At 43.0% G+C, this 26,896-nt stretch overlaps 1 protein-coding gene across 1 annotated transcript in view; it reads left to right on the forward strand.

The window, feature by feature from the left end:
• Positions 1-736: 736 nt before the first annotated feature.
• The window catches only part of LOC311173690 (proprotein convertase subtilisin/kexin type 5-like), a gene marked incomplete at both ends in the record, with an annotated part of 47,373 nt that continues 21,213 nt past the window's right edge, over positions 737-26,896 (forward strand). The window contains 7 exons of the mRNA XM_084237785.1: positions 737-924; positions 1,879-2,015; positions 3,096-3,296; positions 14,171-14,366; positions 21,410-21,627; positions 23,346-23,585; positions 26,138-26,190. Coding sequence (XP_084093911.1) covers positions 737-924; positions 1,879-2,015; positions 3,096-3,296; positions 14,171-14,366; positions 21,410-21,627; positions 23,346-23,585; positions 26,138-26,190 — 1,233 coding nt within the window. The remainder of the gene's footprint in view (positions 925-1,878; positions 2,016-3,095; positions 3,297-14,170; positions 14,367-21,409; positions 21,628-23,345; positions 23,586-26,137; positions 26,191-26,896) is intronic.

A 26,896-nucleotide genomic window follows, 5' to 3' on the forward strand; every position in this document is an offset into this window, starting at 1 on the left:
AAGACATTAAAAGGAGAGAGGAGGGCCTCCCCTGGTGGCACAGCAGTTAAGTGCTGGGCTGCGAAGCTGCCCGCAGCCTCCGCAGTGCCGGTTCAATCCCCGGCCACCAGCGAGGGTCCCACATGGTGCAGCAGACCTCTCCTGTCGCACCCGCTGCTCCCCTCAGCAGTGTATTTCATCAGTCTGCCTGTTCTGTTCCCCGCTCTGGCAGATTCTCTCACCCTCCCGCGCTTCTGACTGTACCCAGTGCTTGTATAAATAAATAAATCTTTAAAATAAATAAATAAATAAAAGGAGAGAGGAGGAGGAGAGGGGAGGGGAAGGGAAGGGAAACCCAATAACCAGAAACGTGTTCAAAATCATCAGTTAGCCTTATCATTACTTAATCTCGTAGCTTTAATGCCTCTTTTCAAAGGCAGCCTATTATTCTCTATGTTGACATCACTGCACTCCTGAGTGATTGAAATTATTGTTCCATTGAAACAGGAGAGGAGAGGTAAGAAGGCGCCCAGACTGGACTGCTAGAAAGTAGAGCAGATGACAGCAAATGAGCAGGAAGTGACCAGTCAGCATGTTCAGGGTTGACATTCACCCAGCACGCGGCCGGCACAGGGACTCCTGGCAAGGACAGACAGCAGAAAGGCAATGTGTCTTGATGAGGTCCTTTGGTTGAGGCTACAAAATATTCCCTGACTAGCCAAGGGAGGCCTTAAACTCAAATAAAGGATCAGCGATCATGAAGATGTGGATGAGGAAACCAGTCTCCATCCCTCTTATAAGCCACATTACTCCTGCCTACCCCGACCCTGGTGCTTTCCTCACTTGGACACAGGAACACAGTCCCTCTCCAGCACCTACTTCCTGCCACCTGAAGATGTCCTCTGTGGGGCTCTGGAGCCAGTGCTGCCGGCCTCTGCAGCTAACGTGCTCAGAGATGGGCACATTTCATAAAAGCCCTGGAGACACAGACACACTGAAAAAATGTGACGAGTCGCACTAAGGGCAAAACACGAGATATGTTTCAAGAAAACAAACTTATCACCCCTCGGTATATTTAGTAACTTTGAATACAGCTAACAACACTGTACAATAGAAGTTGTTAGGGATAGATGTAACCATTTCCTGTGATACCTCGTTGATTCTATGAAAGTCACCGAAGTTCAAAGGGCAGCTTCCCTCCACTTCCCCTTCAATCAGCCTGCAATTCAGAGAGTCTGAATGACATTTTACCATGGAATAATAAGCAATACATGTTATGCAGTAATGATGAGAAAGGATAATATTTGTTAATCATTAATAATGAGAATAATGGATAAAATGTGTTATCCATGCTGTTAATATTAATAATCCAGCTACAGACATTTTGATAAGCTCTTTGAACTCAACCCTGTGCTGCTTCAGACCCTGCTGGTGCCATGTGGCAGCAGCACACAAGCTGTCTGTTCAAACAGACCTTGGCTACAATCCCAGTCCCACCGTTCACTACCTATGTGACTTCGAAAACTTAACCTTGGGACCTAGTTCCCTTAGCCAGAAATTAAAGATAAAGTGCTAGCTACCATATGGAGATTATGCGGAGGTTTTAATTAGCTAGTAATTGATGCAGAGTCAGTATTCCTTTAAAAAATATCTTAGTACACCGTTCCTTCTCCTCGGTTTCCTCCCAGCTGCCCTAGTAAAGGGTCCTTGGGGGTCTGGTGGGAGCAGCCAATGGCTCAGTTTGGGGGGCACACAACAAAGATGAAGTTTCTCCCTTGAAACCCAAATATTTACTCCTATTGGAGACAATGTATAGACATCTACCAGGAGGTTAAGTTCTGGTGATTAAAAGAAAATCGTCAGTGTAGCTCATGGCAAAACCCCAATTCTCCCTGCTAGGTTTGAAAACCACTGCTATAAAACCTGCCCTGAGAAGACCTACAGAGAAGAATCTGAATGCAAAGCTTGCGAGAGCAACTGTGGCAACTGTGACCAGAATGAGTGCTACTGGTGTGAAGAGGGCTTCTTTCTTCTGGGTAAGCCGAAAAATGACTCCATCCAACGAGAACAAGGCCTCAGGGCACCACCCATAATGAGAACACTCATTTAGTTGGTTTCAGAGTCTTCGTGTGCTGGTGTCTCTTGTCCAAAGAGGAATTTAGTTTGGTTTGAAAATAAACATTAGACAGGTTCTTTCCTTCTGCTCTCATTACTGAAGCATAGTTCTTATTTCAATAATCTCAAAGAACCAATGGGAACTAGAGTGAATTGGGTGGTGGGGGAGAGTAAGAGGGGGAGGCGCTGACACGAAATGCTTCGGAATTGCAGGCACCTGGTATATGCAGAACTATGATTCTTTCCTTGAGCTGTGATCCAAGATATATAACCCTGTAAAAGTTAAACTTAAGATCCTTCATCTTAGGTTTTGGTTAATGCATTGACTTGGATAGAAATGGATGTTTAGGAAAGAAACACATTGAGTCTTCCAGTTGAACAACTAATGGACCGATACGCTGGAATGTTTGTCGGAGAGTAGAGTCCATGATGATCTCCATCTCTATACAGGGATTCATTTTACTTGTAGTCTCCTTAACCCTTCGAGCTGATAGCCAATTTAAGTCCTCAGTTGAAAGAAGACCTAAAGTGTTAGATTCACTAAATCACATTTCCTGGTTGAAATAAGCTCAAGCCATCTTGGTTTCTTTAAAAGCAAACTCAAGGGCCTCTCTGGTAGCGCAGGGGTTAAAGCCAGCACTATCAAGCTATCACTAGCCACTGCAGCAGGAGTTTGACCCCCTGCCGGCCAGAGAGGTGACCCACATGGCGCAGCAGGCCTCTCCTGTCTCACCCACCACTCCCCTCTGCAGTGTGTTTCAGCAGATCCGCCTGTTCTGCTCCCCACTCTGTCTCTGGTGAATCCTCTCAGCCCCCAGCACCTCTGGCCTACACCCCAGCTCTTGTACGCATAAATAAATCTTTAAAAAAATTAAAAGAAAACTCAAATCCAAATGTTCCTGGGATTCGCTTTGGCTTGTTTAGAACTTGGTCTCGCACAGAACCCCAACCTATGCCAGCCAGGGTCCTGCCTTCATGCTTCTTTCTGTGTTCTTATTCAGGTGGCAGTTGCGTGAAGAACTGTGGCCCTGGTTTCTATGGGGACTCAGAGGTGGCAGAGTGTGAACCCTGTCACCGAGCCTGCGAGACCTGTGCCGGCCGCGGCTACGACGAGTGTAGCAGCTGCCGAGAAGGACTGCAGCTGTGGCACGGGATGTGTGTGGTCTCCACGCAGACCCAGGTGGACAGCAAATTCTGGAATGGTATGTGTCTCCTGAGCGGGCGGGTGTCTAGCTGCCTACTCCCCCTCCTTTTAACCCTTGCTTTGGGGGTATCTGAGAGACAGTACTGCTGAGCAGTGAAAGAAAAATCTGGAGTGAGAGAGAAGTTTAAAGCACTCTCAGGGCTTCTTAGCTGATCATGGAGAAGGCTGTGGTTGGCCTTTGGCCAGGACGGGAAAGGCAGAGGGCAAGTTACAAACGATCTGGACATTTGAGCAGAGCTGGCCTGGAAACATGTCAAGAGAGTCCTATGGAGACATTTTCTGAAAAATTGCAGGGTAGCTTCTATCACTTTCATGAATCTCTTTATTGTGGTAAAGGAAAACATTACTGGTGGGACAGGCTTCTCCAGCTAGACAAGGATGAACTGCTCTCAAGCACTGGAACTTAAATTGAAACAGCTGAGCTTTCTGGTTGGTTTATTAGAACCTGCCATCGTTGAAGCTTGCCTTCTAGAAGCTGCCCTCCCCAGCTGCAGACGATGAAAGTGGGAGGTTTGGGGGTAGAGAGGGAAAAAAGCACTCAGGAGGTTGGACTCTAACAGGGAAGACCTGCACAAACTGAGTCCTACCTGAGGCTTCAGAATTGGTCTTTCCACGTCAGAGCCTCAGTCATGGGCTTCCTTCAAGGGTAATTACAAACTTCCAGTGACCTCTCCATGTCTCGGGTGGTTAAAAAACAAAATTCTCCTCCAGCTGGAAAAATCTGACTCACATTCTACACAGAGACACTCACAAAAACAAGAGATGTTCTCCTTTTGATTTCGAGGCAATGATTTGTTAAAAAGGTCATCTCAGTGCAGAGCAGTGGCAGCTGAAAGGTCTGCTTAGCATGAGTCTTCTACAGGCTGCAGAGAGTGACAGATGTGGGAGAGGAGTGAAGGCTCCTGCTGGGTTTCAGAGGAAGGATGGCCATGGCTGCTTTCTGCTCCGAAGGCATTGCAAGAATCTTATAGAGCAGCTCGGAGACCATCGCACACCCAGCAGCCAAAGGCCATGAAGAACACAGGGCTGATTTCAGAACCATAACTGGGATGAAAATCAGTCCAGATCGAACTATCTTCTGTGAATTATAGCTGAACCAAAATGCTGAAATCAAGTCTGTCTGGCATTCAGGCATTTAAGAGCCAGTGCAAGCCAAGAGGAAAATAATCTGGTGCTGTTTCTAGCTCAAGACATCTGCATTTTATCTGGCATCCAGATGATGAGAAGGCCCAGGGAGCCAAGGGTCAGAGCAGCCCTGGTTCCCCCAAATAATGACACGTCCCTTTCACTGGACTACTACGCACTTGGCACACAGAAGTCACGCTTTGATTGTTCCCCTCCGTCAAAGCACCACACCCACAACTCTACATTTTCTACTATCAAAATATAGTGTTTTTCAAGAGAGGAAGAAATTAGTCCATTTGGGGATTTAGCACTAATAAGGGATTCGGGAAGCAGATGAGAACGTTTCTCATGGCTGGACAAAAGCAATAAAGTCAAGGAGATTGCTGCACTTTCCACTTCTATGATCCAGGAAATAAGACACGCAGACTAATAACCAAGAGAAAAAACTGTTAATTCACTGAACAGTGTAAGGGCCTAGCTCAACCTCCCCAGCATAATTTAGGCACCACTGAAATGGAGAGTAAATGGGAAGTGTACTCCCGACAGCCCTGCAGGATCTGAACCAATGCCTACATCTATCTCCTGACATCTTTCCCTTGAAAAACAAGGCTGAGAGTGTAACAGGAGAGTGTTCCAGAGAATTAAGTACTAATTAGGCACACCTTGGAGATGATGGAAAGCAAACCGCAGCACCCTCGTTCCACTTGGAGGAAGCCATATAAACAAACGACAGAGTGTTTATGAGCGACTGTAACAGTCTAGGCGGTGCCAGCTAGGTGGTGGTGGTGTTATTGTTTTGGGTTTTTAAGTGCATATTCATATTCAAGTAGGAAAAGTAAGACTCAACAAACTTTAGTCCATTTCTTCACCCAGTGAGGTCAGTTCAAAAAGGTCCTGCTTGCAACCAAAGACCACAGCTGACCCTACAAGTGTATGTCAGCAGGTGTTAGGGAAATACCCTTGAAATTAAAATCCAACTAGAGTTCACTGAACTCTTTAGCAAGGCAGCTAACCAGTGAGAACAGCAATCATGACAGAACCTTATTCTTTGTCAACTACCAATAGAATCCCTCCTACCTGAATCCAAGGATGGAGATCTCCAGATACATCACACTATGCATGCAGATTCGCAGGTCAAGACCAAGTAATCTCCAAATGTGGCTGTTCAATCTCTGTTCTTCCCACCAAATAGTCATATACAAAACATAGTCCCCAGCTCCCATGCCCCAGTCACTAATACATCGTGATGATTACTTAATCCAATGTCCCTGCATGGCAGGAAGAGAAACAATATTGAACAAGCTGCTAATGGCTTCAACAGTTACCCAAACATCACACAAAGCCACCCCTGGTGGAAATGTTCAGGTGTGGCAGGCCATGGGCTTTGAAAGAAGATTGTGATGTCAAGTGATTTCCTGGAACCACTGTGGAGTTGGAAACAGTTCACCACTGTTAAATCCTTTGGATTTTCTTAAGTGGTTTCCTCCCTGGAAGTACTGCAAGTCCCAGGAACAACTCCTGCACATCCCCTTCCCATCAATGATTAAAACCATGTTTGTAGCAGGCTCTAATTAAATATTCTGATAGTCTAATCTACAAAGTGCAGACATGGTGAATTTACTTTTTATCGTTGCCCACATCCTGATGATTTATCAGGACCCAGGTTCTGCTGTCTTTTGATCTTAATTCTGTGCTCTGAAAAAGACTGGAATCCCAGAGTTAGTCACAAAACTGGAAGTCACTCCTGAGGAAAGAAATTTCAATCATTGGAAACCTGTTGTATAGTAATAACTGAACTTTAGACAAGTGTAAAGAAGCCATGAAAATCTGATTTTGAGCATGAATTTATATGCAGTTGCCTCACTTAGAAATGAGGACACGATTTTGTACTAATTAATCCATCAGAATTCAGAGCACAGAAAACACATTTGTTTGGGTAAGTGACACAACTTCTGGCTCAGTGGCAGAATGGAGCCACGTGTATCCACTTGTACTGGCTGTTAACCAGCAATTCTATAAGTGGATTGTGAAACCATTGGCAGCTTGAAGACAACTATGTTGGGAATGTTTACACCATGGATATGGACAATTATGACAACAAATGTTCTATCATCCTTTGTTCCCCAAAGAGCCAGTACACTTGACCCCTGGACAACTTAAAGGTACTGACACTAGCTAGGCCCCAGTCAAAAATATTTGCACAACTTCAAGCTGACCCTCAGTACAGATGGGTTTCCTATCTAATGAGTCAACCAACCATGGTTGGTTGAATCCATGAATGCCAAGGATTCCTATCTAATGATTCAGCCAACCAAGGTTGAACTTTCTTTTCTTTACCTTGTTGAATCCATGAATGCCTGAGGATAGAAAAAAATCTGTGGATAAGTAGACCTGCAGTTCAAACCTGTTATTCAAGGGTCAAATATACTGCCCATTGTGGCTCTGACCTCAATCAAATTACTTTAAAATTCAAATTAGTTACTAAAATGTCTCTCTAGAGGATGTAGTCTTTAGAGCTAGGCAGACATGAATTCAAATCCTGACTCTATTATTTATTTATTTGAATAAGTTGTTCATCTTCTCTGACTCTTGATATCCTCATCTATAAAATGAGAACATGACTGGTCCAACCACTATGGAGAGCACCTGCACCCCTATGTTTATAGCAGCACTGTTTACAAGAGCTAAGCTTTGGAAACAACCCAAATGCCCAAAAATAGATGACTGGATCAAGAAGATGTGGTACATATACACCATGGAATATTATTCAGCATTCAAAAAAGATAAACACATGCAATTTGCAGCAACATGGATGGAGCTGGAAGGGATCATGTTCAGCGAAGTAAGCCAGAAAGAAAAAGAAAAATACCGGATGGTCTCACTCATAGCAGGAATCTAGAAAACTTAAATAAGGGACCAGGAAAAAGAATAACTATAAGAAAGAAAATATCAAAATCAACAAACAACTATGAACCAGAGACACTCTATGGGGGGTGAGGGGTGGGGAAAGGAGGGGTTGGGGTCAAAATAAGGGGGTTGTAATTGTATGGGGAATATAAAAATAAAATTTAAATTTAAAAAATGAGAACATGAATCCACCTCACAGAAGGTCATTTGAGAAATAACAGAACACACATAAAGCACCCAGTATAAAATATAACACAATTAAAATTATCCCTAGCCCATTAACCTGATACACATGAAATACGAACTAGATCACTTTCAAAACAGCCTTCCCCTAGTTCATGAAAGAAAATAATTCTGGGTAACACAGGTCTGAGAAAACAATCCTAGAAAAAGGGCAACAAAAATAATGGTCAGCCAGGAAGGCTACAGTCAGGCTGAGTCCTGACTTAACCAAGATTATGTACTCACAACGTGTAGATAGCAGTTTTATATATAACAAAAAAGGGAGAGGAATATAATAAAGGGGGAAATTAAGTGAATTATGGCTTATGCAAATAGACACATACAAACTGTTATTTTTAAAATAATGTTTACAAAGCAGTTCAATGGAAAGGGAAAATGCCAGTAAGACTGACAATGTTTAATGCAAAATGTAAGGTTGGTATTTTATATGCAGAACGTATAATTTGCACATCTATATATATATGTGTGTGCGTGTGTGCGCTTATACTCACACATTCAATGTAAAAATGGGGAATTAACATGCCAAAGCATTCACAGCATACATTTCTTGGTAATAAGATTTTAGGTGAACTTTCTCTTCTTTACCCTGTTTGCATTAAAAAAAAAAAAAACTCTATTTTTTTAATAAAAAAGAACCTGTGCCCACTGCAAGCCCATCGTTGGTGAAGAGTCTGCTGCAGGAACGACGAAGATGGAAGTTTCAAAAAAGAGGTAACAGGGAAATTGGCAGAAGGCAATCCCAATCAATCAAGATAAACACTATAATGCAGAAACAAACCTAAGAAGGGGTGGTCAGAAGCAAATGGGGATGCAGCAGTGATACGAAAGAAGTGAAGACAGAAGACCATAGGTCCGAAAGGCAGTTGGGTGGTCAAAGGGGAAAGACTGGAGAAAGTTCAGCAGTGCAGACTTCTAGAACATTACTGACATTTTAAATAGATATGTCTGGGAGAGATTGTCAAGAAAAGCCCCTGCCCTTTAAGAAAAGACTGAAAAGTACCTTTTGTCTTCTGAGGCACAACAGCATTGTCTGAAATAGCAAAGACTGGAGGGGAAATGAAATGGTTGCCAGTAGGAGACTAGAGAAATGAAGTATGATACAATCACACAATGGACTACTATGCAGTCACCAAAAAGAATGAGAAGCTTCTTTACGTACTGATAAAAAGTGGTCTCCAAAACATAACTGAATTTTTGAAAAAGTGGGGCTGGGGTGTGATAAAACCATGTGAATATATTCACTTTGTATAAAAAAGGATGCCTAAGGAATTACAAGGGAGACTTCACTATATATATATGTTCCACATTTTGAACCATGTGAGTACTGCTTATTTTATTTTAAAATTTTATTTATTTTTTTGTGTGACCCTCCCTGGTGGCCGGGGAACGAACCGGCACTGCCGAGGCTGCGGGCAGCCTCGCAACCCAGAGCTCAACCGCTGCACCACCAGGGGAGGCCCCTTAAAAATTTATTGTTATGTGACTGAGCTGTAGTGATTATTGAAGGATGGAAACTACATTTTCTCGGTCAAGGTGATTTTCCTTTTTTTTTTTTATTTTGATATCCTGTCAAGTCTAGACTTTGTGGAATAGAAAAAAAAAAAAGACTATGATCAAGGTCAAAATTAACCTGCTGAGATTAAGTCATTAATGTTTTATACTAAAGAGCCCTGGCTGGGGATGATTTTACCCACACTTAATTGCTGTTACTGTGTGTTCAGAGCCCCCTCTGGTGGAAACTAACAGACATTACAGAATTTTATACTAAGTAGATCACAGTAAAATATCAAATTGCAGAATGAGGAATGTGTAATTACAAATACATGTGTAGGGCCTCCCCTGGTGGCGCAGCGGTTGAGCGCTGGGCTGCGAGGCTGCCCGCAGCCTCTGCAGCACAGTTCGTTCCGCCACCGGCAAGGGTCCCAAAAAAATAAATAAATAAATAAATATAAAATAAAATAAATACATGTGTATATATACATATTTTACACAAACATGAGAAGATTAACGTAAACTCCTATGTTTGTAAATACAACATTTTAGTATAAAAATGAAATCAATTCATGGCCTGGACATATATTAAAGATGTTCAAGGTGCTTAATTTTTTTTTTTTATTATTTTTGAATAACTGCTCCTGAGCTATTCACCTAGAATCTCTTTCGTCTTCATGAGATATAATTGACATAAAACACTGTGTTGGCTTAAAGTGTATAATGTGATGATTTGATATACATATATATTGCAAAATAATGCCACAGTAAGGTTGGTCAACACATGTATCACATTACTTTTCTGTGTGTTTGTATTTCACATCATTTTTTGTGTTTCTGTTTTAAGATCTATTCTGCCCAAAACTTCCAAGTATAAATGATAGTATGGTTAAGTACAGTCATTATGTGTGTTACATCCACAGAACTTACTCATCTTATAACTGCAAGTTTGTACCCTAACCACCTTTACCCTTTGTCACCTCTCACCCCTAGCCACCACTAATCTACACTCTGTTTTTATGAATTTGGTGTGGGCTTTTCTTTTTTGGTTTCACATATAAGTGATATCATACATCTTTCCTGTCTGATTTATTTCACTTAGCATATGTGATCTATCTATCTTAGCTTGGACACTTAGATTGCTTCCATGCCTTGCTATTGTAAGTAATGCTGCACTGAATATAGAAGTGCAGATATCTCAACACAGTGATTTCATTTCCTTTAGATCTATCCCTAGAAGTGGAATTGCTAGAATATATATGGAAGTTCTATTTTTACTGTTTTGAGGACTCTCCATGAAGCTTCCCATAGTGGCTACACCAGTTATACCCCCACCAACCAGGCCCAGAGATCGATTTCCTCCACTCATTCGCCAATACTTGTGTCCTGTTACAGTTTGGTTCTTTTTGATAATGGCCATTCTGACAGCTTGTGAGATGGAAACTCATCATAGTTTTGATTTGCTTTTCCATGATGATTATTGAAGACAGATGTTAGCAACAGAATAATTGCTCATCTCACTATTGCCTTTTCCGCGAAGTGATCTTTTCAGGCTAAATGACCTTCAGAACAAGACTCAGTCACATTAAGAGTCACGCAAATCACTTTTGTGAAAACCCCATGACCAGCATTGCTCCATGCAAGGCAAACTGAGCCCTTCACAGCCCCGTCCCTTACCCTGAGACAGGACATCAGTGCCCTAGAAAATCAAGGCCAATTTTTCTCTCCAAACTAGGAAAGTAACTGCCACTCTGCCTGGCAGGATGGGCAATCATTTATATCTACATATCTGTATCTAAATCCACATCGATTGCTATTTTTTTAAAGATTTATTTTTTATTTATAAAAGAACCAGGGTACAGGCCAGATATGCAGGAGTGTGAGAGGATTCAGAGACAGAGCAGGGAATAGAACAGGTAGACTGACTAAACACTGCTGAGGGGAGCAGCGGGCAAGACAGGAGAGGTCTGCCACCCCATGTGGGTTGCTCCGCGGCTGGCGAGGATCGAACTGGCACTGCAGAGGCTGCGGACAGCTTCACAGCGCTGCACTCAACCACCTGCACCACCAGGGAGGCCCCCCCTATTGCTCTATCTAGATCTATCTTCTTTCTACCTACCTACCTTTAAATCTAGCTTCCTCTGGAGCAAGGTTCAGCAGCTTGTCAACCCCAAGTGCCATCGTGAGCCCAAGCTATGGCTTCCATTGCAACTGGGAACATGAAACAGGAGAAAGGGAGGCTGGAAATAAAGGCCTCAAAAATGGGGTGGATGGTAACAAGCCAGAGACTTGCATGGGGGGAGGGGCAAGGAGTAGGAACTACTGTGTAGATAGCCGCTTCATGCACATTATAGAGTTTAGTCTTCACAACAGTCCTATAGAGAAAACACCATTTCTCTCGTTTACGGGCAGGGCACGTAGAACTCTGAGAGTTTCATACTATGTCCACAGTCACCCTGCCTGTAAGCAGCACAGCTGGACCTGAAAACAGTTGTGACTGCAGAACCAACTTGGCCACGCTGACTCTCAGAGAGAGAAAGGAGCCCAAAGACGAGAGAGGGAGGAGGTAGAGGAGGAGGCATGGGGGTAAGATGCCAGCACAAGTGGCTGGAGGTCCGGGACATCTGTATCACACCTTCTGGGCTAGACCTTTTTGTGATTTTCCCCTGTGTGAGTCACGCTGATTCCTGAGTAATTTCCAAGCTTTAGTCAAGATCTTCATGTGTAGTGACTGAATAATGTCACTCAGTCTGTTATGTGTGTTTTTGAAAGTATCCTGTGGAATTGCTGTCATCCTGGAAAGGCCTGCCAATCAAAGGAATTCTTGGGGGGAGAGAAAATAGCTGTTACATTTCCAGGTCTGTGGTATAGTAACCTGGATGGCCTGCCTATCACTTGACCAACCAGAAAACTTGTGCGCGGCACCATTAGTATTTTTTATAGCTCTTGTGTTTAGATGCTTAACAATGATTGGGACAAGGTTATTTTTTAAATTTTTAAATTTTTTTTTAAATTCAAAAAAAGTTAAGAGGAGGGCCTCCCTGGTGGCACAAGGAGTTAAGACACAGCACTATGAAGCTGTCCACAGCCACTGCAGCATGGATTAGATCTCCAGCCAGAGAGATACTCACATGGTGCAGCAGACCTCTCCTTTCTTGCCTGCTGCTCCCCTCAGCAGTGTATTTCAGTAGATCTGCCTGTCCTGCTCCCTACTCTGTCTCTGGTGAAGCTTCTCACCCTTCCCCCACACACCTCTGGCCTACACCCCAGCTCTTGTATGCATAAATAAATCTTAAAAAGAAATTAAGAGGAGATAAATATATGTTGCACTGTACAGGTTACACTGAACACAGAGAGACCCAAACATTGACCAATAGTGAATTTTGTTTTCTCAAAAAAAAAAAAAGAAAAAAGAAAAGAAATTGTGTTTCTCCACAAAAAGGCACAGTGAATTTGCAGTTATTAACTTGAAATGAAGAGGTCTCGAGGAAAGAAGCGATTATTGCCTTTGACTCAAAAACTCATTCGGGTACGCATTCCTCAGGCACACAAACATCCACTCCCACATATTTTTAATATATGAAAGCAGCAACATTTGTTAGTTTACATATCCCCACAGTATCTAAGGCTATCCTGTCGCTGGAAATTTGCAAAGAAAGTCTTCGTAGACAATTGTAAGAGAAAAAATGAATGACATTCGCAAGGTAGGTGCCAACATTAACCTAACATAAACTGGAAGGAATTCTGGTTTAGAGGGGAAGGGAGAGGAGGGAACCCCCGCGATCACACTGCTATGACAGGAGCTGGTCAAGGGAGACTCACTTCTTGGTGCTTTCAATCCACAGACAGTTTGAAAGAAAACCAGCCTTGTCATTCTTCTTGTAAAACCTGCAGTGGAGCTCCAACCCTGTGCACTTCATGTCCAAAAGGTCAGTGTGGAGGGTAGCAGAGGTGGCAATGTCCGTGCCGATTTATTGTAACTCATGTATATGGGCATCTTTATGCAGGGGGTTTGTAGGACTTGACCTAGATGTCTCACACGTTCCTATCACTGTAGCTACTCTGGAGAAACAAGGGGACCCAGACACTCACCTATAATAACTGGCTTTCAAAGGATGGAAACAAAGATAAAAATGCTTCTTATCCAAAAGCTTGATGATGATGATGGGTCTTTGCGTATCTGAAATTTCTGTCAGTTATGATGCTCTTTGGAAGTGCAATAGCTGAAAGAAAAGAACCTGCAGTATAGAATAGAGGTTGGGTAACTAGCCTACCTGCTAGTTCCTTCTTTTCTGGCACTGAATTTAAGGGAAGAAAAAATAAAACAATGTCACAGCTCAACAAATTAACTGCTTCACCATCCATAAAAACAAAATATCAGAAAGAACACCCCTAAATGAGGAAATATTTTATTAACTTGGTGCATTAACATTAAGAATAAAGAGTATTATACTCCCATTAAAGTAGTCATTAAGTTGGAATGTGCAATGTTAATAGTGAGACGGGATGCAAAAACAATTTAAAATGATAGGTGTTCTGTGATGCCACTCCTATAAAATGTACACGCAAAAATAGAGGCAATTTTGTGGGTACTTTGGAGTTGAGGATGAGTTTTAAATTATTTTCATTAATAGTGGTTTTATTTTCAATTAAAAACAGATGGACCATTCATTCAAGGTAGAACTGGGTGAAAGAATTATTGCTAGGTCAGGATCCTAGCAAGATAGGTTTGGGGAAAGCAGAGTGGACCCCACTGAGCTGCACACATCTCACTGCCTTCCACCAGGAAGACAGAGAAGGTACCAAGTTGACAAAGGGAAGCCCCAGAATGACCCAGAGAAATAGGGCAAAAGCCTCATGTTGTCAATTTCCTTTTGAGAGCTTGAACTGACCATGACGACTTAGGAACACTAAAGTGTCCCGACAAGGCTGAAAGCGTGTTCTAGGTACTTGTGTCTTTGGAGCAGTTAAAATGCAGTTCCAGAGAGTACACTTTCAGGATCATGTCTAGTTTGTCATAAAACTCTCAGGGGTCTGCGTGCATGTCTGTACTGTTTGGTCTGACACGTGATGACTGTCTGATCTGCCTTCTTCTTGGATCTCTAGGTGCCTATCTGTTGGATCAGGCCTGCATCTCCGTCTGTCCCCCGGGGATGTGGCCCTCCGTGAGGAACGGCAGCTGTGAGGCCTGTTCTGAGGACTGTGCCCTTTGCTCTGAAGTCAGTCTGTGCACAAAGTGCCAGAGTCAGCCAGACCATCCCCTCTTCCTCCACGAAGGCAGATGCTACAGCAAGTGTCCTAAGTAAGTCTCCCTCTTCCTTTCACTGCCTGCCTGTGTTAATTTTCCTTCAGTATCCATTAGCAAGTCCTTCCCATTCACCAAAGAACTCCTCTCCCCATGGCTACAGCAGCCATATTAGCCATTCCTCTCATCTGTCTGACATCACTATTGGCTACAGCAGCCAAAAGGTTCATAGGCCAGATGCACACTTCTCCCTGAGCTACTACATGTTTTGACTTTTGTGAACATTTGTTCTTTTTTCCACCTGTATTTACAATCAAGTAGTTGTCCACTTTTTTTTGTCCATCACAAAAGTGATGTGTGATAGGCTGTGGAACACATAAGCTCTTTCTAAATGGTTCGAGTAGGTGAGGTATAAGTCATAAAAAATAAAGAATAAAGTCATGGTTGATTATGTGTTTTCTTCATGGTTTCCTTAGTCCCCTGGTTTAGAATCCCTCGACTCATCCTATCAACAGTTTGTCTGGAACTCCTTGAGCTTCTTGGATTTAGATGGTTGTTTCCTTCTCCGAGTTAGGAAAGCTCTTGGCTATTATTTCTTCAAATAAGGTTTTTTTTTTTTAAGATTTTTTTATTTATACAAGAACCAGGGTACAGGCCAGATATGCGGGAGGGTTGAGAGGATTCAACAGAGAGAGACCAGGAACCAGAACAGGCAGAATGATGAAATACACTGCTGAGGGGAGCAGCGGGTGAGGCAAGTGAGGTCTGCCACACCATGTGGGACCCTCGCCAGATGGCCTGGATCGAACCAGTGCTGCAGAGGCTGCAAACAGCTTCACAGCGCGGCACTCAACCTCCTGCACCACCAGGAAGGCCCTTCAAATAAGGTTTCTATCCCTTTCTGTTTCTCTGTCTCCTTCTGGTAGCCCTATTATACAAATAGTCCTCTTGATATTTTCCTGTAAATTTCTTACTGGTTTTGCTATTTCTGATACTTTTTTTCATTTTGTTCAGAGATTGTTGCAATTGGATATCTTTCTTGCAGTTTTATTTTATTCCATCATTTGGAGTACATTCATTTTGTTTGTGACGACATGCTAATTTGTATGGGTTGAGCTAAGTAGCTTTCTTTCCTTGTTTTGATGTGTTGGCATTATATTAAGGTGACAGGTTGCAGGATAAAATATAGGTTGTTTGCCTGGGATACTGGGAAGCTGATGCTTTAAAAGCTGAAGTCTCTGCCCCTCATTGGATGACTGGAGGTCTCGTGCCAGCAAGGGTATGAACTGGGGCAGTGTGATGCAAAGAGGCTGCTGATAACAGATGCCAGGTGCTCAAGTGTCCCCAGGGTACCCAAGCTGAGGAGGCAATCAGTAGTCACCCTCTTCTCTTGGTTAGTCCCACACAGAGCTTTCCCAGCAGACTCAGGCTAACACTGATCCATCGATTGCAGTCCAACTCTGATACAGCAGCTTCTGCAACCCAAAATTTCCCCAGAGGCACAGGCAGGAGCACAGCCATCTGGGAGCTGTGGGTTTGAACTGTGGACAGGTCACAACCCCAAAAGAGGTCACAGGCAGATGAGAGATGGGTGATTCTCAGGGTCTGTGGGCATTGTCCATTGAAATTAGCTCTCTTGCAGACCTCTCTCCAACCCCCCTCGGGGTTGTGTCCCTAGAAGGGAGACGTGAATAGGAATAACTATAACTAGGGCCTGTTCCTGGCAACATCCACAGTATGTTCGGTGGAGGTGCAAGCTCCAGCTGCCAGGATCCGGGGTTTTAAACTCAGACTAGAGATAGCAAGCACTATAGGAGAATATAACCCCACCAAAGGCCACAGACAATTGCGGGACAGGTGTTTTGCCCAACACAGCAGTCATTTACAGAGCGGACCCTCTCCTTTGAATCCTCCAGAGGGAGCCCCAGATGTACCACATTCTACTTCCCCCAAGTTCCGTTAACAGGGCCTTCCCCAAAGACGCAAACTCCAGCTGCTCTCAAGCTGTATGCGTCTTGGACAAATGCTGTCTGTAGTCATAGGACTGCTAAATGGCCTTAGGTGCCACAGATGGCAGAGGGGCTTGGGTGCTCTGCTGTCCGCTCCTGGCTCCCTGGTTGATTTCTACCAGTGTGGTATGGGCCCTGACCAGAACTTATCTGCTCCTCCGGTGCTCAGCTACAAGCCTCTGCTACTTAGAATCCTGTTGTTCTCCAAAGAAGAGCCCCTCTGTTTTCTACCCCAGATTTTGTGTGCTTCCTCTCTAGTGCTATTGCTGGTACTAGGACCCCTGATAGGGAAGTGAGCCTTTCAGTCTCCAAAAAAGGTTCCATATGGCTGTCCCTCCCTGTCTTAGGCTGCAGTGCCCGGGTAGCCTTCCAGGTGAAGTTATGTTATCATTTTCCCTAACCTCTCCAACATTTTCTGACACTATTCCTTGTGAAAATGCAGGTCCTTCAGTTGCCTAGTCTTTTCCAGGAGAGAGAGAGAGAGAGAGAGAGAGAGAGAGAGAGAGAGAGACTGTGTGCGTGTGTGTAGTTTTGTCATATCTGCAGGAAGGAGGAGATCCTGGAATCTTGAATCTAAAAAACCATCTTGCTGTTTTTTAATATACTATTTGTATCTGTCACTAAGCTAGATCCTGAAGGGTACAAACATAAGGCACATACACTCAAGCAGCTTCCAGTCCAGTGTAAAAGCCAAGCTTATTCATTCAATTCTACAGACACATACTTAGCACCTACTAGGTCTAAGAAGTCATGTTGGAAACTAAGATCAGTTGAAGAAGTCTGAACATGCAACAAGCTTACAGTCCAGCAGGGAAGATTTACATCGATCAGTGTCAAAAGAGGCTAAATTCCAATAGGACCTTAACACAGAAGATTTAGTGATTCTGAGAGAAAACAAACCATTTAAAAGCAGCCACTCTCTGGGTGCTCGTGATGCTGAGACACTGTGCTAAGAGTTTCCACTATAACAATCCCATTAACCTTCAAAAGAACCCTCTTATCCAGATACTTTTGTTCTCCCACCTCTTTTGTAAAATGGGGAAAGCAGCAGCAAGCTCAGTGTCACACAGCTAACACATGGGAGTCCAGGGTTCAACACAAATTATCACTGCTGTCCATGTGCTTAACCATTGCTCAATATCAATTTCTCATCTAACTGGAGTCTTAATAATTTTATTGAGATAAAACTTAGATACCACACAATTCCTGCACATAAAATGTACCATTCAAAGGTTTTTACTATATTCACAGACTTGTACATCACAATTGATTTTAAATTTTTTTCCATCACTCCAGAAAGAAAGTCTCTACTCTTTCAATAGTTATTCCCGATTGCCCCCAGTCTTAAGCAACCACTGATTTATTTAGGTCTAGGTCTTTACAGATTTCCTTGATCTTAGACTTTTCATATAAAGGAAGTCATACAAAACGGGATCTTTTGTGACTTGTTTCCTTTACGCACCATAATATTTTCAAAATTCCTCCCCAGTGAGGTGTTTGAGAAGAAGCTTACTGGTAAATAGCTCCAGAAGGATTTTTTAAGGCATGGATGCAAGCAAGGGGAGGAAAGGGTCAAGATAAGATAACCCAAGAAGGCAGTCTGAGGCAAGACAGAGTAAGAGAACTCAGTTGAACTTCTCCCCCAACAACCATGCTCTGGCCTTAGCAAAGGCATTACAGGACAACAGTGAAGGGCAGAGGTCGACTTGGCAAAGGCAGTTATCACTTTCTTGTTAACCTTTGCCATGAAGGGATTGAACTGATTGTGATTATATCACCTTATTTATTTCCTGAATGCTATATTTCCCCATTTCTCTGTTGGCTTTTTCAAGTATTCCAGGAACTGACAACACACTAAAGCCAGGGAGAAAGAGATGCACTTTTCCTTCCTCAGATTAGTTGACCAATCAACACTTCTCTCCTCCAAATCTGGGCTGAGTCACTCTTAGGAAACAATGGGACAAGGTACAGACATAAGAGTAGCTATGTACTTTTTGAGCAATTAGAAAATTAAGAACATGGCCTGAGAATACCATACAAGCATGTGCCCTTCTGCTTTGAAGCAGGGTGGAATGGTTACTATGGACGCCCCATCTTTGTGTGTTCAAAAAGAAAACACAAACATCCTAAAATCTGGGCTTGACAGCTTTGTTGCTCTCACAGAGAAATCACCCTTTTGGGAGCAAGCCATCTAAAAACAGCAGTAAGAATTATAACAGAAACACAATAGAAAATGAAATAGCATCCAGGTAGCCAATATTATTTATAAGTCAGCTTTAGTGGTCAGTGCTTTTCATGTCAGGTAGATGCCATGGAAAAAGAAAAAGTTGGAGTCATAAAAAATATCATTATAGTTATTGTTTAAAAGGCAACACAAAAGTTATAACATGTTCAAATCCATCAAATATGAATGGACTTGAAGCAACTAAATACAGTCTTCCTGTAAGTGGCTGCACTGGCTTGGTTGTCTAAAATGTAGGTTGAGTTTCAGAACCGTTCGTTCATCTTCTGCTTTACATTTCCCTGGGTTGAAAGACTTCAACATAAAGTGCTCTGGACTTCATTAGTCCAGATGGTCATTCTGTCTCCAAAAGTATGTTTATCTTCTTCAATAAAATTAGCAGTGAAAATTAAAGCATTAACATAGAAAATGCAAATGTAGGGAGAAGACAGTAGGACAAATTACTAGGGAGATCTGTGTGAATAGGCTGCTTTTACCAAAGTGACTTTCTGAGAAAATCTCGTGTTGCCTTTGGCTTCTTCCTGACAAGATTCCGAGATTTGCCTGTTTTTGAGTTAGCACTAGTCATAAATAATTTTTTTCTTCTTTGTGCTTGAATTTACTCCTCTCATTTAAGCATCTCATCAACATCTACTAACTCCCTAATGAGAAGACTCTGAAAAGGATTTCTTCTTGCTGTATCTTCTTGGGTTCATAAAAAAATATAAACTATATTCATAAAAAATATAAACTATAAATAAACTAGAATTGCTTATTTTCAGTGTTCAGAAATGCTTCTCGAGAGACCTTGGGCACCACTGCAATATCTCTTGACAGATAGCCCCCACCCTCTAAGCACTGAGATGGTCCAGCTGGTATGCCCAGATGCCACCCTAATTCTATGATGGGGTGAGTCCCACTCTGTTATTTACTGAGCAGAAGCTATCAGGAGTGGTTAAAGGGGCTACAGATGAAAAACACAGACATTTCTAGCAGTGAGAAAATTCCCAGAGTTTAGAAAAGGTTGGCTAGGGAGAAAGATCATCTCACTCAGCAAAGTCAAGTGCCTTATTACCCCATAGGAATGGTGGGTTCGTCAGATTCTCATCCTGAAGATGTAATATATTTGAGAATGCACTTAGTTTCCTAAATTCCAAATTTCTCAAATCAAACTAAACTTTTGGTGAGCATATAATACCTTTCTCTCCACTGCCTCATCAAATGAATCTTTTAGAGACTCACTTGGTTGGACAAAGTAGTAACATCTTTATTCTTATTCTTAGAGTATTCTCTAAGTGTTCTTTATTCTTAGAGGATTCAAAAAAGCTAAGGACACTCATGTGTGAAAAAATTTGGTCTTAAGTTTGTATACTATTTAGTTCTCCTTCTACCCAAGCTGCTTTTTAATTCCAATTTTTCCCTCTTAAAATCACATTAGAAATGTGACTTTTACATACCCCTGTCCTTTTTCTTCCTGACATAGTCAACATATATTTGCTTACTGAATACAAGAAATTAATGACTGAAAGAATGATTAAATGGATATAAATGAGTTCATTAAAATATCCAGCAGAGATGCTATAGAGATCAGATTATATGCTGGGATCCCTGTATCATGCCCTCTTGCCTATAACTCTGCAGCAACTCACATACAAGGAAGAATGGACTTCCTTGACCCTTGACTTTGGGTGGGGTTATCTGATTTATTTCAGCCAGTGGGATGTGAAAAGAGAGGCAGAAACTTAAAACGTGTTTGCCTGCTTGAATGTGCACTCTGGTGCCTCTGCCAAGCCAATGAGAAGCACATGGCCTAGCAGCCCCCTTACCAGGCAGGTTAAGGGTCTGTGACAACCTGGACCTAGTGTGCAGTTTGGAGTCCGGCTCCTTCCCCCTCAGCGCAGGCTACGTCATTCTCCTGTATGTGCTGCCAGTTCCTTCCTACTAGACCACAAGCTTAGCCTAGATCTGCCAAGCCACAAACACGTGGGTAGCCATGATTTAGGGGATATTTTCTTTCATAGCACTGTTATGGCAATAACTAATAGAAGGATAACTATAAAACAATTAGAATAGGTTCCTATGACACCGAAAGCCATTTTCTAGACTGGTTTATGATTTTACTCCTTCTACAAATTCCAGTTATTCCTTTAAAAAAAAAAAAGTCACAAATTCCTTCATCTCCCACACATTTTTGAGAGGGTTTGGGTTTTTTGCTATTAATAGTGTTTACACATCAGTGAATGATTTGTATATTGTGATAATCATTCAAAGGTACTACATCTACACCTTCACACACACACACACACACACACACACACACACACACACAGAGTCTACCTGGAAGAAAGTCAATCACATACATCCATAAGAGGTGCTCAAAATATGTTCAATGCTGTGTGCAAATATTTATAGGTGTGTATATGAAAGATGTGATCAGAGGTTAGCTGAGAGAACCCAAAAGCCAAAAAAATGGTTCTCATTTTATAGGGTATTAAACCTTTTAAAAACATTTAATGTATTGATTTTTAAATTATTGATTAAAAATATGTTCAATTGAATAAAAAGCATTTTCTTTTCTAAAATAAGGCACTAACAAAAAAAGAGAAAAAGAGAAAAAATTGAGAGGTAAAATAGGGAAATCAGAAGACGACTGACCTATAAACAAATTAATATATATTTTCAAACAAACCAATTTACTATTCCTTTCATCTTATTTCTCCAGACTTTTTTTGACTTCCTCAGGAACTCTGATGGACTCATTTTTGTTAACTATAGCAGCAGCTGGTTTTAGTCCTAATTCCTTTGCCACCAAAATTAAATCCTTTCCTTAGCGGGAAAGTTTCTTCACTAGCTTTCTCTCCTCCCCACAGGGGCTTCTATGCAGAAAATGACACATGTGAACACTGCAGCTCTTCTTGCAAGACATGTGAAGGAAATGCCACCAACTGCCACTCATGTGCAGAAGGCCTTGTCCTGGAGCAGGGAATGTGCCAGAAAACGTGCTCCAAGAGGCATGTGGCCATGGAGGGGGTATGCAAGCCATGTCCGGAGATGTGTGAGGACTGCATCCATGAGAAAATATGCAAAGGTACCTGGGAGCATCTCAGGAGACAGGGGGTGCCACTGAGCGACCCCTGCGTGTGACCAACTCTCTAAAGGTGGGGTATCCAGAACTAGGGGAGCAGTCTCCCTAGTTCACTTAAGTTTCATCTACCTCTGTGCACATCATTGAGGAAAGTAAAGGCAAGAAAGTCTTTTCCATTATGAATTCTGTAAGTTAAGGCAGACCATTGTCCTTTTCACATGATTTCTTCCAGACACATATATTTTAGAACATAGAGCACAGGTATGCCAAGCTCTACCTCAGGCTCTAGAGATATAGACAAGAACCCCCCAAAACAAGGAAGTATTCAGATTCCGAGGTGATGCTATCAAAAAGGCAAGAACATGTTTAAAAGATAACCAGTCCAGGAGGGCAACCTACTCCCTCCCTGCAAGATTTGCAGTGTATCAGAACATTTCTCTAGTAACCAGTCCAGAAAGGCAAACAATAACCCTGTAACAACTGGCATCAAGTGTCCAGGGTTTATTACTCCATCGAACACTTTCCCCAATCTCACCATCACCAATCGGGGCATACCTGAAGCTACTCTTTTTTTTTTTTTTTCCCCTATTACACAGCTTTTTCCACCACTCTACTTTAAATCTGTCAAGCACATGTGATGGTGGCTGACACCCTTAATAAATAGATGTATAGACTTTTCTTATTGAGAGAGAGAGAAAGAGACAGAGTGACCACAGTTCCCATCTTTTTGAGTACAAAATCTTATGAGAGACTGATATGAAGCAATGAACTCAACGGTAGCTGGAGAATTGCAACTGTTAGAAAAGACAAAAAAGAAAAATTGAGATAACTGTAATATAAGACTCTGACAAATGTACTCTGGCTAGGGATTATTTTCTCTGGAATTTTCTCCCAAAAGAGACTGTCCCATTTTCTCTCCAGAATAATACTTTTAACTATGTGTCTATTCCAAAAAATTCTCTTGGTATGACCTAAAATGTTTGCTTGGATTCCTCTCAAAATAAACCCACAAGGTAGGTTTATTCATACTAACCTGTCAGTGAGTGACAAATTAATCCAAGAATTCCTAAACTTATTTCTGTATTAACTAGAGCAGCAGGTACTCAATACAATTTTCAAAACTGTTTTTGGTTGTTTGTTTTTTTTTTTTAAGATTTACTTATTTTATTTATACAAGCACTGGGTACAGTCAGAAGCGCAGGAGGGTGGGAGAATTTACCAGAGCCAGAGTGGGGAGCAGAGCAGGCAGAAGGACCGAGGTACACTGCTGAGGGGAGCAGCGGGTGGCAGGAGAGGTCCGCGCGCCATGTGGGACCCTCCTCTGGTGGCCAGGGAGCAGCCGGGGATCGAACCGGCGCTGCAGAGGCTGCGGGCAGCTTCGCAACCCAGCGCTCAACTGCTGCGCCACTGGGGAGGCCCAATTTTCTCAAAACTGTTAATCATTTCCCAGTTTTGGGAATACTTCCAGCTGCAACTTTTTGCACCTCCTGGGGGCAGATCATCTCAGGACAAAAAGCCAGCATTATCTCAAGTCAAGATTTGTAGTCTCCTCTCCCAAGTAGGGCCTGTGAGAGCTGCAGGAAGTACCCAGGCAGGCCAGGGATGGGGCCGATGTGCTCTGAGGTCAAATGAGCCAAAGGGTAGGGGTTAGACTAGCAAAAGAAAAGAATCCTTTTCTCCTGTCCCCTGGGGGGTAACTTGCTGCTCTCCCCTCCCCGCAGAGTGCATGCCTGACACCTTCCTGCATGAAGGCACGTGCCTTCAGTCCTGTCCCAAGAAGTTCTACAAAGACGCAGGCCACTGTGTCCGCTGCCACCAAGACTGTCTAGAGTGCAGCGGCCCGTCAGCAGAGGACTGCAGCAGCTGTGCTATGTGGTTGCTGTCGTATCTCTACCACGGGCGGTGTTTGGCGGCGTGTCCAGCAGGAACTTACCATGAAAGGTGGACTGATGACTGCAAAGGTAAAGACCTCCTGGCACATGGCCAAGTGGAATATCCCAGGGAGCCCCGTGGGTTTTGGGTTTCTGCTGAGACAAAGCAGGTTCTGGGGATTGCGCGGGTCTCGTCTGACCCGAGAGCTGTCACCCTACCCCTTTCCCTGATGCTAAAGTATATTTTATCATTTATTTTTTATCATTTATAATTTATCATTTATAAATTATTTGCTCTAATTTATCATTTATTTTTTAAATGAATTGTTTGTAAGTTTTGATCCCTAACTTCTATTGGCAATGAATCACACTCTGCCTCCTCAGGACAGCAGCTGACCGAAAAGGATTCTTTTTTTTTTTTTTTTAATTTTTAATTTTTTTTTTTATAGAGGCATGTTTATTTATTTATTTATCTGTTTGTTTGTTTGTTTTTGTTTATACATGCACTGGGTACAGTCAGAAGCGCGGGAGGGCGAGAGAATTCACCAGAGCCAGAGCGGGGAGCAGAGCAGGCAGAAGGACCGAAGTACACTGCTGAGGGGAGCAGCGGGCCGCAGGAGAGGTCTGCGCGCCATGCGGGACCCTCCTCTGGTGGCTGGGGAGCAGCCGGGGATCGAACCGGCGCCGCAGAGGCCGCGGGCAGGTTCGCAACCCAGCGCTCAACTGCTGCGCCACCGGGGAGGCCCCGAAAAGGATTCTCTTGTGAGGATTTGTAACAGAGATAATGAGCCTTCAAAATTCACCCCAAATGGAAGATTTTCCTTAAAGCGTTAAGCCACTGCAGGTTTATAGCGGCATAAGCAAAGCTGTGCAGTGGAGGATTTTCTCTGTCCGTCCTTCCCTTTATCATGTATCCTGAAGCTCCTTCCTTCCCTCTCCCTTCCCTTCAGCCGCTCCTGCCCCGGGTCCCCAATCCCACCTTTCACTCAGCACTTTAATCCCTATACCTTCGAGAGATGATCTGTTTTTATTCCTGCCTCTTTATATTTTAAGTTTGTATGAATTTTTGCCTACTTTCAGCAAGAAACAGAAAAATTAACTCCATTGCCCTTTACTAGAGAAATTCTCCATCAAATGAGGAAAGCATTTTGAGGAGGGGACTTTCCCCCCCCCCCATTTAATTGAGATGTCCTTTACATAACACTAAGTTTAAGGGATGTGTGGTGACGGATACATCTGTGTATCACTAAATGATGATCACAGTAAATTTAGCTAACACGTCCATCACTCCACGAAGTTACTTGTTTGGTAAGAATATTTAAAATTTACTTTCTTAGCAACTTTCAGTATATTATACAGTATTGTTGACTATATAGTCAAAGCATTCATTCCGATAGGCAGCCAGTATTTTACCTCTAATTTTCCATGAAACAAACACTACTGGATTCCAGAGGCCAGAGCCTTAAACCATAGTGAGAGTTTGAAGGACCAGCTGCATTCTAGAACATACTTAGAAGGCTATCTGCTCTAGCGTTATGATCTGGATATACCTTTTTTGTGTGTTTTATGTTTCCCCTGGCTTGAAAGAACATGGGCTTGGAGACGGGAGGCTGTGCCTGCATGGCAGAAGGGGTACACCTGAGCATGCAACACTCATCCAATGAGTGATCATTAGGAACCTACTATGTGCTGTGTGCTCGTTCAGGCCCAGGGAACAGCAGGGGACAATACAGACAGAAACCCTGCCCTCATGGAGCTTACATCCTACTGGGGGAAGATGATAAGGCAAAAGGAAAAAATCAGGCAGGGAAGGAGGACAGGCAGTTAGGTAGGACAGAATTGAAATTCCAGAGAAGGCATCCTGGAAGACAGGAAGAAACAGGGAATAAAGGGCGCATATATCCAAGAAAAGAGAATTCTAGGCAGAGGGAATGGCAATGGTTAAAACCCCGAAGTGGGAATGAGTTGCTCTTATTATAAGTCTAACAAATACAAATGGAGAGCCTATTGCATACCAGACCCTCTCACAGGCACTGTGTGTTCATAAATGAATACAAAAGACACCCTTTTTGCCTAGAGGTAATTATGTCTTGACATAACCTCAAGGTTTTCTGGGAGGTGTGGAAAGACCACAGGAGATATGATGGCAAAAGATCACGAACTAGTGTGGAGAGCTGCTTATTTTTTGTTGTAATTTGGGCAATTACAATTTCACTAATATTCCTGAAGTGGGTTGTTGCGCTTCAGTCTGTACTATGAGTGGCCATTTTTTCCTCATTTGCAACATGAATGCTCAACCCTGGAACCCCAGGACTGTCCCCAACTCATGGTCCCATACCTGTGGACAGTACTCTAGAAATCTCTGGAGGAAGGTGAAAAGAATGTAAACACACTTCCCAGGGGAAGTAATTCCCTGAAGGGGTACCCCAGCCACCTCTCACCCTGTCTGCCGCCCTTCTGCCTCCAGATTGCCATGAGTCCTGCCAGACCTGCTCAAAGGCTGACACCTGCCAGACCTGTCAGAAAGGCTTGACGATGAACAGCCATGGGGAGTGCGTGCCTCACAAGGAATGTACAGTCTCTGAGTACTGGCATGAGTCTCTGGGGTGCCAGCCCTGTCACTCTAAGTGCTTCCACTGCAGGGGGCCTGCCGAGGACCAGTGTCACAGCTGCCCGAAGGAGAACCTTCTTCTCAGTAAGTTACTTTTCCTCTGAAGAGGGCTTTGTTTTTCCCACTACCTGGGAAAATACCTTGCATGCTGTCTGGTACCCAGCAGATTTTTCTTCATTTTTTTACTTTGTGTTTGGAAAAATTTGAAACCTACAGAAAAAATGCAAGAACTAGAAGTGTACAAGAACACAGCTTGTGCCCCTCTACCCACCTCACCCACCGGTCTTCTTTCACCCCATGTGCTTTCTCACCTGCTTGCTGTTGCTTGCTCACCCTCATTGTATGTGCAGACATGATGCACAATAGATCTTTCTCTGACCCACTCGAGTACACATTGCATATAACATGGCCCCTTTGTCACAAACTCTGGTATATATTTCCTAAGATCAGGGATGCTTTCTTACATAACCTCGCTGTTAACGCTAGTGAGCTTACCCTTGAAATAATAATATATCTCCCTTATCTTCCTGGGATCTTACATTCTAATTACCCCAATCTACAGTGCTACCTGTGATCACCTTCATACACGCAGGAAGATGTCTTATCACTACAGCATGGTCTTCTCTTAAGCTAGGGGGATGAATTAGACTTAATTAGAAATTAAGACTTCAGGGTGTAACTCAGAGCCGAGTCCCCTGTAGGCCAGGTTCGGGATGTGCTCAGGCTGGTCTTCTCATATTACCTCACCCTGCCCCTCGCCACCACCCCACTAGGGTCAAGCTAGTTACAA

The sequence above is a fragment of the Talpa europaea genome, assembly GCF_964194135.1.
Source record: "Talpa europaea genome assembly, chromosome: 7".
In the NCBI taxonomy this organism is placed as follows: Eukaryota; Metazoa; Chordata; class Mammalia; order Eulipotyphla; family Talpidae; genus Talpa; species Talpa europaea.